The 17,754-nt window shown below is 36.5% G+C and overlaps 1 protein-coding gene across 2 annotated transcripts in view; it reads right to left on the bottom strand.

Moving 5' to 3' along the window:
• Positions 1-17,754, bottom strand: part of KCNH7 (potassium voltage-gated channel subfamily H member 7) — a 498,464-nt gene that overhangs the window by 74,491 nt on the left and 406,219 nt on the right. For both annotated transcript variants that reach the window (XM_033231287.1, XM_033231288.1), the window contains one exon: positions 3,691-4,116. In XM_033231287.1, coding sequence (XP_033087178.1) covers positions 3,691-4,116 — 426 coding nt within the window. The remainder of the gene's footprint in view (positions 1-3,690; positions 4,117-17,754) is intronic.

The following is a 17,754-nucleotide window of genomic DNA, read 5'->3' as shown; positions in this document are numbered from 1 at the left end:
GGCCGCGCCATGTCTTCTTTAGTAAAAATGTATATGCCAATATATCCTCTTAGAATTTATTAACACCTGTTACACAAATTAAATAACATAGATAAAATTTCGATTTTTTTCGAAGGGTTGAATGTAAAAAACATTAGCTTAACATTTAGGGAAATTGACATTGACAAAATTACATTTTCTAAGCTCATCTATGATGCTTTGATGGATAGAAAACATTTTAGGGCCAGGCACACTGGCTCACACCAGTAATTTCAGCACTTTGGGAGGCTGAGGCCAGCGGATCACTTGAGCTTGGAGTTCGAGATCAGCCTGGGCAACATAGTGAAACCCTCTCTACAAAAAATATGAAAATTAGCCGGGAATGGTGGCATCTGCCTGTGGTCCCAGCTCCTCGGTAGGCTGAGGCGGAGGATCACTTGAGCCCGGGAGGCAGAGGCTGCATTGAGCTGAGATCACAACACTGCACTCCAGCTTGGCTGACAGGATGAGACCCTGTCTTAAAATTCAGCAATTAAGAAATTATGACTGTTCTTATAATTTGTTGAAAATCACTCTTAATTTGTTTATGTGTGTACTTATGCATTTATTTATGTACTTATGCATTTATTGTGTAGAAATATTCATCTATGAACATATGAAAGCCCTCTCCTGGGATTCCTCTTTATTACAGATATGGCTACTGGATCTTGTATATTTAAACAACAAAATCATCCCTGACACTTAAAAAAGTGTAGGTTTTAAGGCTTTATTTTTGACCTGTCAAATATATGTCTCCAGACCCTTAACAGATCCGCACAGAAAAATGACACATGGTTCTTATATAGAAGCTGATCCAAACAAATCTTTGCCATGATTATATCTAATATTTAATTTAATGGATCTCATTTCTCTTCTTATACTCACATATTATTTTTCTAGGTGCTCATGGGGTACTTTACTCGTCTACATGTCACCTATAGTTGAATAACCAATAGTCATCACAAACTTAAGCTAGCTAAAACAGGAATTTCTTCCCCATGACACACTTTTTCCCCTTAAGGTTTTTCCATCTGAATAATGCATTACCATTTATAATTTTGCTTCAGCAACCCTCCTGCCCTTCACCAAAGAAATGTTTCAATAAGAATATACAAGCAACAAAAAATGTTTGCACCACCCTTAATTCTGCTTTTTCTCCTACTCTTCCATTCAATACTTAATCCATCAACAAGCCTTGGCGCTCACCTCCAAAATATATCCCACATTTATTTACTTTTCTTCATTTCTGTTGCTACCAAGCTGTTGTTTTGTCCCGCATCACCACATGTGGTCTGAACTAGTTCCCTGCTCCTAGCCTGACTCTCCAGTCTGCAGTCTTCAAAATGTCCATCAGATAATATCATTTCTTTTCCAAAGACTCCACTGCAGCCAGAATAAATAAGAAATCCCACATATCTATGTGATTTGGTCCCTGTCTCTGCCATCTTAAACCTTAGCATTCCACCTCTTACTGTGTGGTTCAGCCTGGCAGCCACCAGCCATCTTTCTGTTCCTCTACCATAACAAACTTGTAGCCCAAATGCCACATTTTCACTAGTGTTTTATTCTGTGTGAAATGCTCTCCACAGTGGTCTCCTGTGGATGGTTTCTTCCTGTCAAGTCTCAACTCAAATGGTCTCTCCTGATTGGCCTTTTGTAATTTCCAATTCAAATTAGCCATCCATCCAGGTCATTCTCTAGCACATCCACATGCTTTGTTATCATCACAGCATTTACTCTTTCCTGAAACCATTCTGCACTGTGTTTGTTGGTTTGTTTATTAACTGTCTTTTGCCCTCTGCCATCCCCTACCCCTCTTCCTCAATCCTAGAATGCAAGTTTCTGGAGAACACAAACTTTGTTTGATTTACTTCTGAATCTCTAAACCTAGGATAGTGTCTGTCACTTTGAAGGGTACCCAACAAAATTTTTTTGAACGAATAAAGTATTATATTAGTAACTAAGAGTAATGCAGAAAATAGGACTGAGTGCATCACTGAGCAATTCTAGATTTCAACAGTCTCATCTGTAAAATGGGAATAATAGTACTTTAGCTTCCTAGGCAGAGGATTGAACTAGATGATTACCTATGGTTACTTCTAGTTCTAAGATCTACATTGGCAGCAGTACTAGATTTTAATTTGGGGGTAACACTAACATTATGTCCAGAATTTTCAGGGCATTTTAAAACTCGGATTTTAAAATTTAAAAGATACAACCTTCTTAAAACTTCTCCCATTATACTTTTAAGCTTATCTACAAAATCACTAGTGTTTGCTGTTGGTGAATATATTTTAACTTTTGAAAGAATGAGTTTTTATTTTATTGTTCATCAACATAAGCTGATATGATATGTGTAATGATATGAATCACCCATTATAAGAAACTCAAAGATATATATTAATAAATAAGTATTTCACTTATTTCACTCTCTTGTCTTTTAGTTAAAACCCAAAGTTAGGAGTAGCTAACATTAAAAGTTCAGCTAATTTAAGAACAGCTGATTTTTAAAAAGTATTTTGCTAAGTCACACGTATTATCTCATTAGAGTCTCAAATTAGAAAAAAAAAAAGCAAGGGGAGAAGGTAATATTATTATCATCCTTTTACAGATGAGGGAAGTCAGGTTGGGACTTTGTTTAAAATTGTAGAACCCAGGAAAAATGTATTGTTTCATTGCCCTGCTCTTAACTGACTCAGAGTTCTATCAGCATATTCTATAGGAGAGAGTTTATTTCTAACAAATGAATAGATTTAGAAATAAAATCTTTTGGTTCCCTTGGTCGAGGAGGATTATCTTGTTCTAAAACCTTCATTAGCTAGGAAGCAACCATCTGCCAAGAGGAGTTGGTCTCCTCTTTGTGGGAGAAAGGAGGAAGTTGGTGCGGGGCAGAGTTCTTATGTAGAAAAATACACGATTTAAAAAAATCCAACATATTGAGGTTATCTTTTTCAACCTATTCCCTTGGAACTACTTTTAAGCATTCTGAAAATTTTTCCATTATAGAATCCAGAAAGTTTATAAATGGTAAAAATAATGGAAATTAGATGAAAGGAACTGTAGGAAAACTTCTTTTGGATCAAAGAATCTTTTGAGGAGCTGATTAAAGTTCTGGACCTTCTATCCAGAAAATGCACAATATATACACTTCTCATATTTTCTTAGTTTCCAATTTTATTAGGTAATGGGATACAAAAAAAGTACTTTCCAAGCTGAATATTATTTAAGAAAATGCATTTTTGAATAAGACATTCCAGAAGGTGCCCTCTTTGCATAATTTGAAAAAAACCCAAATCTCTGCTGTCTCAAACCTTAATAAAGAGTTAAGAAAAACAGAGACATACTTAATATTTGACAGTTTTACACCTATGAAGTTAATAAGTAGAGATTTTAAATCCTGGGAATGTGGTGTGTGCTATGGACCACTTGTTTCCAAGTTTAATTTGGTACATAAAGAATGGAGAATCTTTTGCATCTTTTAGCAAAAAGAGAAAGAATTTGATTTGCAATGGCAAAATGGTTTCATTTCATTCTGTAGCATCCCCAATTGAAAATGAATTTTACCTGTGAGATACAAGAAGCTTGCAAAGCAACTATTCTTTTTGCAGTTAAAATAGATTCACTTTTATAATTGCAGTCTTTCAGAAAATAAGAATCTTAAGCAGTTCTTACCTCATCAGAACCTGATCCAAAAATCAGCAAGTCAAAAGGAATTGCTGCAACCATGTCAATCAGGAACCAGCCTTTGAAGTAGTGTATTGCTATTTTGGCGGGATCACTTACCACTTCTTCATTCTGATTTACATATGTTGTTCTGAAGTTTATTAAAATATCTATGATAAACATAATATCCACAATCAAGTCTACCACATTCAAAGGGCTACAAGAATAGCCACATTCTCGTCTTTTCTGTTCTTCTCTGTCATTGAGGAGGAAGGCTGCAGAATAGGGAGTAAATATAGCAGTGTATATGACCAATAGCAGGATAAGCCAGTCCCAGACTGCCTTGAAAGGGCTGTAGTGCAATATCGTAAACTTGTTGATGCGTGGCGTCTGCAGTTTGTATTCAGGTAGGACATCTGCTCCTAAAGAGAGAACCTGAATGTGGAAAAGAAAATCATATACTACATAAATACGCCATTTTTAATCTGGTAAGACTATAAAATATTAAGGGAACTAATTATACAGTAAAATTTATTAGAGAGAATTCATGTAATTTGGAAGTATTTATGAAACACACACATACATTAAATAAACCCATATAAACTTCTATTATACAGTGTATTTGGCTCAAGAAAATCACACTGGCATTTCTTGATAAATATGAATTTCACTGAAAAAATAATAAATATTGCCGCTGAGATACTGAGGAATGTTACTGTTTCCTTTGGAACATAGTACTTCTCAGATGTAAAAATACATGGCTGTTTTTAGAAAATCGCGAAGTCGGCCGGGCGCGGTGGCTCAAGCCTGTAATCCCAGCACTTTGGGGGGCCGAGACGGGCGGATCACGAGGTCAGGAGATAGAGACCATCCTGGCTAACACGGTGAAACCCCGTCTCTACTAAAAAATACAAAAAAACTGGCCGGGCGAGGTGGCGGGCGCCTGTAGTCCCAGCTACTCGGGAGGCTGAGGCAGGAGAATGGCGTGAATCCGGGAGGCGGAGCTTGCAGTGAGCTGAGATCCGGCCACTGTACTCCAGCCTGGGCGACAGAGCGAGACTCTGTCTCAAAAAAAAAAAAAAAAAAAAGAAAAGAAAATCGCAAAGTCGGTTTTGATGCATTAGTAATGCAGTTTTCAAATCTAGGAAAGGATTAGTTGTAATGAATAGAAGCAGTCTACTTGGATCCATGGTCACATTTAATTTACATATATTTAATTTATAATTAAACCTTGATAAATTAAACCCAACTCATTCAAATTTTAATTAAGCAGAATTTCCCACCTGCAATCTGTTTTTAACATTTGGAGAAAAAAGGCAAATGAGATTAAAATGAACACAAAAAAGGCTTTTCCTTAAAAGGTTGAGAGAGTATTTGATATTTTGGGACAAATACACTTTCATTCCAACCCTTCCATCTCATTTAGAGAATTGCAAAAAGAAAATGCTACAAGGAGATGTTCAGAATATTGACCTGGAAATGCTGCAAGATGTTTAGACACCAAGTGGTACTTCACCTCCAAGATCTATTCTCCTTATAAGGCATCAGCTAAACTAAAGCAGTTCACCTTTTAGAGTTTTAGTTTACCTGAAAAAAATGAAAGCTAAAGTACAGTTTTGTCTCTACCAAGTAGAAAAGTCCATGATTTAGTGATTTAAGAGTTTTAGAAACAAAAGTCAAAACAAAAAGGTTACCTAGCTACCCAATAAATATAATTTATTGGGTAAAATGTAAGCCTTAATATATGGGTTTTAAAAAGCTGAAATTTTGTAATGGCTCCACAAATGGCATATAAAGTCTTTTAAGGCCGGGCACAGTGGCTCACGCCTGTAATCCCAGTACTTTGGGAGGCCGAGGTGCCTGGATCACCTGAGGTCAGGAGTTCAAGACCCACCTGGCCAACATGGTGAAACCCCGTCTCTATTAAAATACAAAAAAATTAGGTGGGCATGGTGGCATATGTCTATAATCCCAGCTACTTGGGAAGCTGAGGCAGGAGAATCGCTTGAGCCTGGGAGGTGGAGGTTGTAGTGAGCCGAGATTGTGCCACTGCACTCCAGCCTGGGTGACAGAGCAAGACTTCGTCTCAAAAAAAAAAAAAAAAAGTCACTTAAAAAAGGGAAATGTGGGTTCTAATTTAATGCTATGAATATCTCACGCATATACAATGGCTCTATTTCAAAGTTAACTTCACTGAGTACATGCAGTATATGACTTTCAAAAATCCAAATGAGAGTAATTAAATTATCTGTCATTTTAGAAGTACAGAGTAATAGAACTCTGATCCTATTATGCTTAGTATAGAGAACCAGTGTGTGACATTTTGGTCTGTACAAAATTAATTATGTCATGTTCCTTTCTAAAAAAACAGAACTACTCAGTATATAGAAAGCAAAATATACAGCCTTATTTTGGCTTTCAAAGTCATTAAAGTCATTTAAAATATGGACCCATTCTATCTTTCTAGTCCTTTCTTCCATTAGATTCCTGTGTATCCAGGGCACTCCAGCAAAACAAGACTAAAATTTTTGAGCTGCTGAGATCTTTCCATATCCCTAAACTCACAAATCTCTTTCATAAAAAAGGTATGCAGTCAATCAAAGAGGAAAAATAAGTCACTTTTAATGACAGGTATATTTGTGTGAGTTTGCTCACTGCTTAGGTGACAAACTTCTGATACTGACCTCCCACATGGGGCAATTGCAATACCTCTTTCAGCAGAAGTATAAATTAGAATGCAAGCAGCAATCTTGGTACTGTGGCTGAAACTCTTTCCATCCCACATACAAACACCTTCATTTAACATTGAGATGACCACTGTGCTAAGAGCTGGAGATTGAAACATGGGGAAGACACTGTCCCTGAGATCTTGGAATTTATGGTCTGTTGGGAGACAGATGTGTGGGAAAACAGGAGTCCCCTTGAGGTCCACTTCACTCAGGTCCTGGGATTGGTGATGGTGCTGATGGAGGAGGTGGGTGGTCTTCACAGAGGATTTTTGGGAAAAGATGGCAGTTAAACTGAGACTGAATAGGAGTCAGAAAAGGACACAGCTAAGGGATGAGGAAGTTGGGAAGGGAAGGACATTACAAGCAGAGGGGACAGAATGAACAAGGGTAAGACAGCATAAAATCATGTGTTGTATGTTGGGGAATTGTAAGCAGCCTTATATTTTGCTAAAGAATAAAATGCCAGGGAAGTAGGGTGGAAGATGGCCATGAAGAGGGCCAGTTCCAGGTTGCTGAAGGTCTAATGTGACAGGACAGGGATCTCAGGCTCTGTACTTTAGGTCAACCTTCTCATACAGGAATAATATACAGGCTCTTTTTGAAAAGGAAAGACAATTATTGCAGGATTTATATTATTCTTATTTACAATGTTAGATAAATATATTCAAAAATAAAACCAGATTAGAACTTCTTATGCTTGTACCTCTTAATATGACTTGTGGGTTAAATTGTGTACCCTAAAATAATACGTTGAAGTCATAATTCCCAGTACTTATGAATGTGACTTTATTTGGAAAGAGAGTTTTTGTAGATATAAATCAAGTTAACATGAGGTCACAGTGGTTTGGGGTTGGCCTTAATTCAATAACTGATATCCCTATAAGAAGAGAGAAGTTTGGATACAGAGACACAAAGACACACAAGGAGAATGCCATGTGTTACGCGAGCAGATACAGTTGAAGCCAAGGAATGTTATGGATTGTCCATAGCCACCAGAACCTCAAATAGAGACAGGCACAGGATATGTTTTCCCTCAGAACCTCCACAAGGAAACAACTTTGCCAACATCTTGATTTGAGACTTCTAGACCCCAAAATTGTGCGAAAATAAACTTCTGTTTTCTTAAGCACCTCAGCTTGTGGTAGTTTATTATGGTAGCCCTGAAAAAACTAATACAATGACAAAAATTGAAAACACTTGAAAATAAAATATCTATAAAACCAGTGAATTCAAACTCTCATTACTAACTCAATATTTTACATTTCTGTAGATCAAAAATGATTGAAATTTGGCTATTGTGTATGGTTTAATCTAATAGACAAAACATTTTTCTCTATTCTAATCTTAATGTCTTTTATGAAAAAGTATGTTGTCAGAATAGTATTACCAACTTCAAAGATTTAATTGCCTTATCAAGATAATCTAACCTAATTCTTAATGTGAACTCTGTTCCTATTAGGCTTCAAAAGCCAATTTAAATAGTGTTACTTGAAAACTATACAAACGTTTTTCTTTACTTAAGTTTAGCTTTAGGGCATTATTGAGTTCTACATTAAGTGATTATCTAAACACATTATCTCTTAGTAGTGGGAGTTCATTTGTTATATTCCGGTATGCCCATTGATACAGAACCACTGCAATTTGGTATATTTAACATGGAGTGTGTTTTGACAATGCATTTGTAGAAACCAGTATGGTATCAAATGTTATGGTCCAGGTTCTTTTGACTTCTGCATCATTATGCATGTTTTATGTGATTGCTTAATTGTCTTATGACTTTTAATAGCCAAACAATTTCAAAAAGTTTATTTATATAGCAAGCATTAGCATCGTGAGGTAAATCCAAATGCAGTCATCGTTACTGTAGTCAGGTAGATGGCACTACTTTGTTATTAGGTAATCATCTTAATGATTCAGAAGATTCTTATATTTATTGTTTTACATTTTCACCAAGATATAGGAATTTTAAAGATTTTCCAGGAGAACTCGCGGCCTTCTGAGAACATTTCTTTCTATGGATATCAGTTTGAGAATTATTAAATATTATTAGGCAGAGGAATCAAGGTGGCCAAGTTTGGTTTTAGACAGAGGCATCTGGTAATGGAATGGAGGAAAAATGAAAGAGGATCAAGACCAGATACTTCGAGATCAATTAGGACTTTGGTACTCCAGGAGGGAAATAATGGAAGCCTACACTAGGAACCAGGTGGCAGAGATTGAGAGGAGGGGATATATTTGAGAAATAAATACATCTCAGGGTATAAGGATGAAGAGTGGAGAAATATTTGTTTCTTTATGGTTCCAATAATAGCAAATCTTACTAGACCCAATCAGGTAATATAAATCTTTGAAGGCTCAACCATGTTTGGAATAAAGGAAAGAGCACTAGACCTTAAATTCTACTGTCTGGATTTGAAGTCCAGATATAATTGTTCTGATATGCCATTTAATCTATAGATCTAGTTCTTTTTTAAAAAAAAATCTGTGTAATGTAGATAGTAATCTTTGCAAAAACCACCTATCTATGCAGAGCTACCATAGTACATCAGATATTTTTTATATACAATTAGTTGATAAAATGGGAAGTGTTTACAGATGCATAAAACATTTTCATTATTGTTTTGAGTTCTAGGGTTATCTGTTGAAATCCTGCTTCAAACAAACCAACTCCATCCAAAATGTTTAAAAACTGATTGGATAAAGCTGAACATTGACTGAATATTGATAATGTTACAGAATTGTTTTAGTTATCTATTCCTTGTATCAAATCAAACCAAAACATAGTGACTTAATCATTTTGTTATTTATGATTCTATGGATCCAAAATTTAGGCAGGTCTTGGCTAGGCAATTTTTCTTCTCCGCAGAATGTCAACTGGGGTAATTCAGTGATATTTAGTTGGTGGGGGAGCTGGTGTGGAGAATCCAAGAAGGCTTCATTCACATGTCTAGTATTTCGATGAAGATAGTTGGAAGGCTGGGCTCACCCAGATGCTGGAATGGCTGGGTCTCTCTCTCTGGCTCTCTCTCTATATGTAGATAGATAGTTTGATCAATCAACAGATAAATAGATATGTTCTCTCCTATGGTCTCTTAAGCAGGGTAGTAAGATGTGTTGACTCAGCACTCCCAAAAGAAGTGGAAACTTCCAGGTTTCTTCAGGTCAAGGTCTGGAACTTCTATAGCCTCGCTTATGCCATATTCTATTGGGAAAAGCAGAAGCAGGCCATCCCAGATTCATGAAAGTAGAGGAATGGTCTCTACCTCTTGACAGGGAAATAATATGCATGTGGAAGGGAAGGAATCAATCAGTTATGGTCATCTTGGAGACAAACTACCACAGAAATTATTGACAATTATTATTTGTAGATACAGAAATGATATTGTAGTTATGTGCTTTTAAAAATAGTTTTTACCTTTTCAGAATACAGTGTGAAATATGTATAAAGGAAATGTTATAATATTTGGGCTTTGCCTCAGAACAATCCAGAGCTGGGGGAGAGGAAGGAGAGGGAAGGTCTGAATGTTGGCTGTATATTGATTTTTATTGGAACTAGATGATGGATAGTTACTATTATCTCTATTTTTATGATAAACTTAAAATTTTCTAAAATAAACAGGTTAAGAATTCTAGAATCTTATTCAGAAATATCTAAGATAGTTAAGCATGGAATTTCCTGATTGAAAAAAAGAAATAGGTCTACAAGCATCATAGAGGCTTACCTCTGTAAGAATTGAGTTGGTTCCTTATTAGGCAAATTTAGATTCCTGTTTACACAGCAGAATGTTTACTTTGCCTTCTGTATATCTAGTTCATATCATGTAGATCTGTGTTCAGCCATACAGATTGCACACAACCCCAATTTTGCCCAACCTTGAACTCTTTGACACCAAGCTTCTGTTAGGTTGGTGGCTGGGAAAATCACGTTCCAACATAGTCAGACATGCTAACTGCAGAGGTCCACTGCTTTGAGTATACTTAGCTACATTACTCATCAAGTTAGATTAAAATACAGCCACATTTCAGAGACTCATCACCTTAGGTCTCTTACTGAAATACTTTTACTTTGCTAGAGTTACATATTAAAACTTCAAGCTTTCATTCTGGATTGAATATATAAGAAGTAAATTTTTGCATTTTTCTCACAAAACTGCTACTAAATAAAATGTTTACATTGTTTAATGTCATTTTAATAAATATTTGCATTACATGTTTCTTTTAATATTCATTTCCAGGAAATGATTGGTCTCTCTTGAGGAATTTAAAAGTTCCCTCTCTCTCTCTTATTTTATTTCATTTTTATTTCACCTTGAATTCCAGGATACATGTATAGAATGTGCAGGTTTGTTACATAGGTATACATGTACCATGGTGGTTTGCTGCACCTATCAACCCATCATCTAGGTTTTAAGCCCCACATGCATTAGGTATTTGTCCTAATGCTCTCCCTCTCCTTGCCCCCCACCCCTCGACTGGCCCCTGAGTGGGTGTGTGTTGTTCCCCTCCCTGTGCCCATGTGTTCTCTTTTTTCAACTCCCACTTGTAAGTGAGAACATGCAGTGTTTGGTTTTCTTTTGTTCCTGTGTTAGTTTGCTGAGAATGATGGCTTCCAGTATCATCCGTGTCCCTGCAAAGGATATGATCTCATTCTTTTTATGGCTGCATAGTATTCCATGCTGTGTATGTGCTACATTGTCTTTATCCAGTCTATCACGATGGGCATTTGGGTCGGTTCCAAGCCTTTGCTATTGTGAATAGTGCTGCAATAAACATACGTGTGCATGTGTCTTTATAGCAGAATGATTTATAATCCTTTGGGGATATACCCAGTAATGGGATTGCTGGGTCAAATGGTATTTCTGGTCCTAGATTCTTGAGGAATTGCCACACTGTCTTTCACAGTGGTTGAACTAATTTACACTCCCACCAACAGTGTAAAAGCATTCCTATTTCTCCACAGTCTCGCCAGCATCTTTGTTTCTTGATATTTTAATAATTATCATTCTGACTGTCATGAGATGATATCTCACTGTGGTTTTAATTTGCATTTCTCTAATGATTGGTGATGATGAGTTTTTTTCATATGTTTGTTGGCCACATAAATGTGTTCTTTTGAGAATATCTGTTCATATCCTCATCCACTTTTTGATGGGGTTGCTTTTTTCTTGTAAATTTTAAGTTCCTTGTAGATTCTAGATATTAGACCTTTGTCAGATGGGTAGATTGGAGAAATTTTCTCCCATTCTGTAGGTTGCCTGTTCAGTCTGATGCTAGTTTCTTTTTCTGTGCAGAAGCTCTTTAGTTTAATTAGATATATTTGTCAATTTTGGCTTTTGTTGTAATTGCTTCTGGTGCTTTAGTCATGAAGTCTTTGCCCAAGCCTATGTCCTAAATGGTATTGCCTAGGTTTTCTTCTAGAGTTTTTATAGTGTTGGTTTTTACATTTAAGTCTTTAATCCATTTTGAGTTAATTTTTACATACGGTGTAAGGAAGGGGTCCAATTTCAGTTTTCCGCATACGGCTAGCCAGTTTTCCCAGCACTATTTATGAAATAGAGAATCCTTTCCTTATTGCTTTTGTCAGGTTGGTCGAATATCAGGTTGTTGTATATGTGTGGTGATATTTCTGAGGCCTCTGTTCTGTTCCATTGGTCTATACATCTGTTTTGGTACTAGTACCATGCTATTTTGGTTACCATAGCCATGTAGTACAGTTTGAAGCCAGGTAGCATGATGTCTCCAGCTTTGTTATTTTTGCTTAGGATTGTCTTGGCTATACCAGCTCTTTTTTGGCTCCACATGAAATTTAAAGTGGAATTTTCTGTTTCTGTGAAGAAAGTCAGTGGTAGCTTGATGGCAATAGCATTGAATCTATAAATTACTTTGGACAGTATGGCCATTTTCATGATATTGATTCTTCTCATTCATGAACATGGAATGTTTTTACATTTGTTTGTGTCCTCTCTTATTTCCTTGAGCAGTGGTTTATAATTCTCCTTGAAGAAGTCCTTCACACCCCTTGTAAGTTGTATTCCTAGGTATTTTATTCTCTTCATAGCAATTGTGAATGGAAGTTCATTCATGATTTGGCCCTCTGCTTGTCTATTGTTGGTGTATCGGAATGCTTGTGATTTTTGCACATTGATTTTGTATCCTGAGACTTTGCTGAAGTTGCTTATCAGCGTAAGAAGTGTTTGGGCTGAGAAGATGGGGTTTTTTAATATACAATCACGTCATCTGCCAACAGAGACAATCTGACTTCCTCTCTTCCTATTTCTTTCTCTTGCCTGATTGTCCTGGTCAGAACTTCCAATACTATATTAAATAGGAGTGGTGAGAGAGGGCATTCTTGTCTTGTGTCAGTTTTGAAAGGGAATGTTTCCCGCATTTGCCTATTCAGTATGATATTGGCTATGGGTTTATCATAAATAGCTCTTATTATTTTGAGATATGTTCCATCAATGTCTAGTTTGTTGATAGTTTTTAACATGAAGGGATGTTGAATTTTATCAAAGGCCTTCCCTGCATCTACTGAGATAATGATGTGATTTTTGTCATTGGTTCTGTTTATGTGATGGATTATGTTTATTGATTTGCATATGTTGAACCAGACTTGTGTCCCAGGGATGAAGCTGACTTGATCATGGTGGATAAACTTTTTGATGCACTGCTGGATTTGGTTTGCCAGTATTTTATAGAGGATTTCCATGTCGATGTTCATCAGGGATATTGGTCTGAAGTTTTCTCTTTTTTGTGTGTGTGTCTCTGCTGGGTTTTGGTATCAGGATGATTCTGGCCTCATAAAATGAGTTAGGGAGCAGTCCCTCTTTTTTTGTTGTTTGGAATAGTTTCAGAAGGAATGGTACCAGCTCCTCTTTTTCCCTCTGGTAGAATTCAGCTGTAAATTCATCTGGTCCTGGGCTTTTTTTGGTTGGTAGGCTATTAATTACTGCCTCAATTTCAGAACTTGTTATTTAGTTTATTCAGTGATTTGATTTCTTACTGGTTTAGTCTTGGGAGGGTGTATGTGTGTAGGAATTTATCCATTTCTTCTAGATTTTCTAGTTGATCTGCATAAAAGTGTTTATAGTATTCTCTGATGGTGGTTTGTATTTCTGTAGGGTCAGTGGTGACCTCCCCTTTATAATTTTTTATTGTGTCTATTTGATTCTTCTCTTTTCTTCTTTATTAGTCTAGCTAGTGGTCTATCTATTTTGTTAATCTTTTCAAAAAGCTGGCTCTCGAATTCATTGCTTTTTTGAGGGGTTTTTCATGTCTCTATCTCCTTCCGTTCTGTTCTTACTGTAGTTATTTCTTGTCTTCTGCTAGCTTTTGAATTTGTTTGCTCTTGCTTCTCTAGTTCTTTCAATTGTGATGTTAGGGTGTTGATTTGAGATCTTCCCAGCTTTCTGATGTGGACATTTAGTGCTATAAATTTCCTTCTTAACACTGTTTTAGCTATGTCCCAGAGATTCTGGTATGTTGTCTCTTTGTTCTCATTGGTTTCAAAGAACTTGATTTCTGCCTTAATTTCTTTATTTATGCAGGAGTCATTCAGGAGCAGGTTGTTGAATTTCCATGTAGTTGTATGGTTTTGAGTAATTTCTTAATCCTGAGTTCTAATTTGATTGGACTGTGGTTATATTTTATAATAATTTCCATAATACATAATGGAAATTATAACTTATACATTATACAAATTATAATTTATACATTCTTTATATAATTTCCATTCTTTTGCATTTGCTGAGGAGTGTTTTACTTGTAATTATGTGGTTGATATTAGAAAAAGTGCCATGTGGTACTGAGAAGAATGTATATTCTACTGATTTGGGGTGGAGAGTTCTGTAGACATCTATTATGTCCCCTGATCCAGAGCTGAGTTCAGGTCCCGAATATCCTTGTTAATTTTTCTGTCTAATATTGTCTGTCTAATATCGAGAGTGGGGTGTTAAAGTCTCCCACTATTATCACGAGGGAGTCTAAGTCTCTTTGTAGGTCTCTAAGAACTTGTTTTATGAATCTGGGTGCTCCTGTATTGGGTGCATATATATTTAGGATAGTTAGGTCTTCTTGTTGCATTGATCCCTTTACCATTATGTAATGCCCTTCTTTGTCTTTTCTGATCTTTGTTGGTTTAAAGTCTGTTTCATCAGAGACTAGGATTGCAAACCCCTGCTTTTTTTTCCCTTCCACTTGCTTGTTAAATATGCCTCCATCCTCTCTCTCTTTCCTTTTTAAATAAGACAATAGGTTATTTAATTAATGGTCTCTTTTTTTTCTTCTTGCAGAAAACTGACTTTAGAATTACAGAATTATTATTTGTTTCCTTTAAATTGTTTGAATTGGTCAATTTCAATTTTAATGACCTAAATGCAAATGTATTTTTATAAGGACAACTCTATCTCTTTGAAAGTCACAAATAAGTTAAAATGAATCAAGACAGTTCTTTGGAGCCATGCTTTCTGAAAATGAAGCATTAGCACAGTAAATGTTTTAACAACATGAATAGGATTCTAAGAAGCCAATGACTAAAAAGGAAAAAGCTGATACACAGTCTTACATTTCCTTAAGAAAGTCAACTTCTCCCACATATTTGATAAATAACATACTTTACAAAGATAAAACATGATTAATTGAACTATTACAAGGATTTTCTTTTAAGAGAGGGAGAAAAAAATAAGGAATAAAAAAGGAATAAAAAAAGGGAAACTCAACGGCCTCCAGAAAGATTTATATTTTCTCTTTTCTCAAAGCACTAATTAATAGGCTGTAGAGTTTAATACAGCCTAAAATATAGTTTTCTTTACCAAATAAAATTTTTCTTCATGCTAGAACACTGCTATTTGTTTAACCTCTAACAGTTAAGTGTTACATAAAACCAAAACCTTTATATGAAACAGCACTATTTATTCAATGAAGATCTCCTGTGAAAATTTTGTGCGAACACCAGGATTAATAACTACTCTTCACTTTCAAAAAGTGCAATAGGGAACAATTAAGCTTTCCAAAAGATTATACAGTACTTTTGGCAGCTGTTAAACTCCATGCTGAGGTGTTGGTTGAACCTGCTCATCTGTTATTTATCCTTTACTCGGGACTTACACTTAACTAATAGGCTAGCTGTATTTTTATCTATCATAAAGAGCACTCAGTAACAAAATGAATCAGATAGATTATATAGCATCGGGAAGGACTTAAACTCCCTAGGCTTTTCAGCATATGATTTGTGAAAAACAGTCAGACCTGAGTAATTATCACTGAAACCAGCAATCTCATTGATGATAACCTAGATATTCAAATTGTAAGATGGAAAAGAATCACACAATAAATCAAAGATGTCACATAGGAAGTCATTTTTAATTGAATAAAATATTAAAATTAGGTAGTAGAATCACTGCAGTGTTCGGTATTTAAATGATTTTTCAAGGCTTAGATTAAAATAGATATTTGGCTGTGTGCTTGCGTGCGTGCGTGTGGGTGCGTGTGTATGTGTTGGGTGCAGTAGGAATGATTCTATAATTGGAGTCATTTAGATTCAAGTTCAGCTATATGTTTAGTGTTTTCTTTTGTATATTAGCTATATACGTTAATATGAAAAATACCAGCTTCATAAAATATGTATGAGTCTCAGAATGTGAGAGAAATAGGTTGAATGATATCTTAAACACTTATAATATTTACAAATTACTTCAAATATATGCATATTAAAAAAATATAGTTTCTTCCAGAGCCATAAACTCAACTCCAGGCTACCCACCAGCAACATAATGACCCTTGGTTTTGTCTCCCAGCTACTTGTGGCCCCACCGTGCAGGTGATACCAGGTAGTCTCTAGTCTAATTCTTGTTTCCTTGCATCCCTTCCCCCTTACCTGTCTCTTGGAAACTCTATATGGATTCTTCCCTCCATTTTCTTTATCTTTGTCTTAGTTTCTTTCATGTAGAAAAAAAAGTAGAATTCAAGAGAAGGAACACTTAGCGTACTAGTTTACAAATGTTTCTCAAAAGCACAGATGACAGAGGAACCAGGTTAGAAATGGGAGAGGGAATTAGATGTTTGGCTGGGACGATGTGAGGTAGAGACACAGATGCCAACAGGAGGAGGTTTTTGGCAGGCAGTTAGAAGGTCTAAGCCTGGGCAACATAGTGAGACCTTGTTTCTACAAAAAATTCAAAACAATTAGTTGGGCGTGATGGCATGTGCCTGTGGTCTCAGGTACTCGGAAGTCTGAGCTGTGAGGATTGCTTGAGCCCAAGGAGGTAGAGGCTTCTGTGAGCCAAGATTGCACCACTGCATTCCAGTCTGGGCGACAAATGAGACACTTTCAATATAATAATAATAATAATAATAATAATGAAAAGGAGGTCTGGGATCGAGCTCTCATGCTGTTGGAGCTAGAGATTTTATCTTACAGAAGCAATGGCTGGAGAGGTCTGGGATAGAGCTCTCATGCTGTTGGAGCTAGAGACTTTATCTTGCAGAAGCAATGGCTGGAGATCTGGAAAGTGGATTAATTTTCCAAAAGAGTACAGAAAGAGAGAGTATACATGAAGAAATAACTAAAATGTGGGAAGCAGAAAAAAGGCATAACCAGTATTCCCAGGACTTAGCACAGTACCTGGTATATACATATAATGTATACAGTAAACATACCAAATTCTTGAACACGTTTGCAGCTTAAAGAGAAAGAGGCGTCGGGGAGCAGTGACTCACGCCTGTAATCCCAGCACTTTGGGAGGCCGAGGCAGGTGGATCACGAGGTCAGGAGATAGAGACCATCCTGGCTAACACAGTGAAACCCTGTCTCTACCAAAAATACAAAAAAAAAAAAATTAGCTGGGCGAGGTGGCGGCGCCTGTAGTCCCAGCTACTCGGGAGGCTGAGGCAGGAGAATGGCGTGAACCCCGGAGGTGGAGCTTGTAGTGAGCCGAGATCGTGCCACTGCACTCCAGCCTGGGTGACAGAGCCAGACTCCATCTCAAAAAAAAAAAAAAAAAAAAAAAAAAAGACGCTATGCAAATGGAAGTATAGGAAATTCACAAGAGAAAAGATTATGATATAGACAGCTATTGTGCACCAAAATTTGTTGTTCTCCATTCCTAAAGTAGAGTTATTGCTAGAACGTGTCTATCTTGTGGAGAACTACAGTTCCCAGCTCCACTGGCAATCAGGTATGGCCACGGGTCTGATTAGTAGCACATCTTGGCCAAAGTTTATGAAAAGCAGGTGGATCTTTTCCTGCTTTCCCTTCTTCCTTCTACCTCATGAAGTCAGAAGCTTCCGAGGACTTAGGTCTTTAAGTCTAATGGGATAGTGGAACCTCTAAATGTAGGAAAGCTGG

This window comes from Trachypithecus francoisi, unplaced genomic scaffold, assembly GCF_009764315.1.
Source record: "Trachypithecus francoisi isolate TF-2019V2 unplaced genomic scaffold, Tfra_2.0 Lachesis_group13, whole genome shotgun sequence".
In the NCBI taxonomy this organism is placed as follows: Eukaryota; Metazoa; Chordata; class Mammalia; order Primates; family Cercopithecidae; genus Trachypithecus; species Trachypithecus francoisi.
Note: the sequence above shows the minus strand (reverse complement) of the source record. Positions and strands in the feature narration are given on the sequence as shown.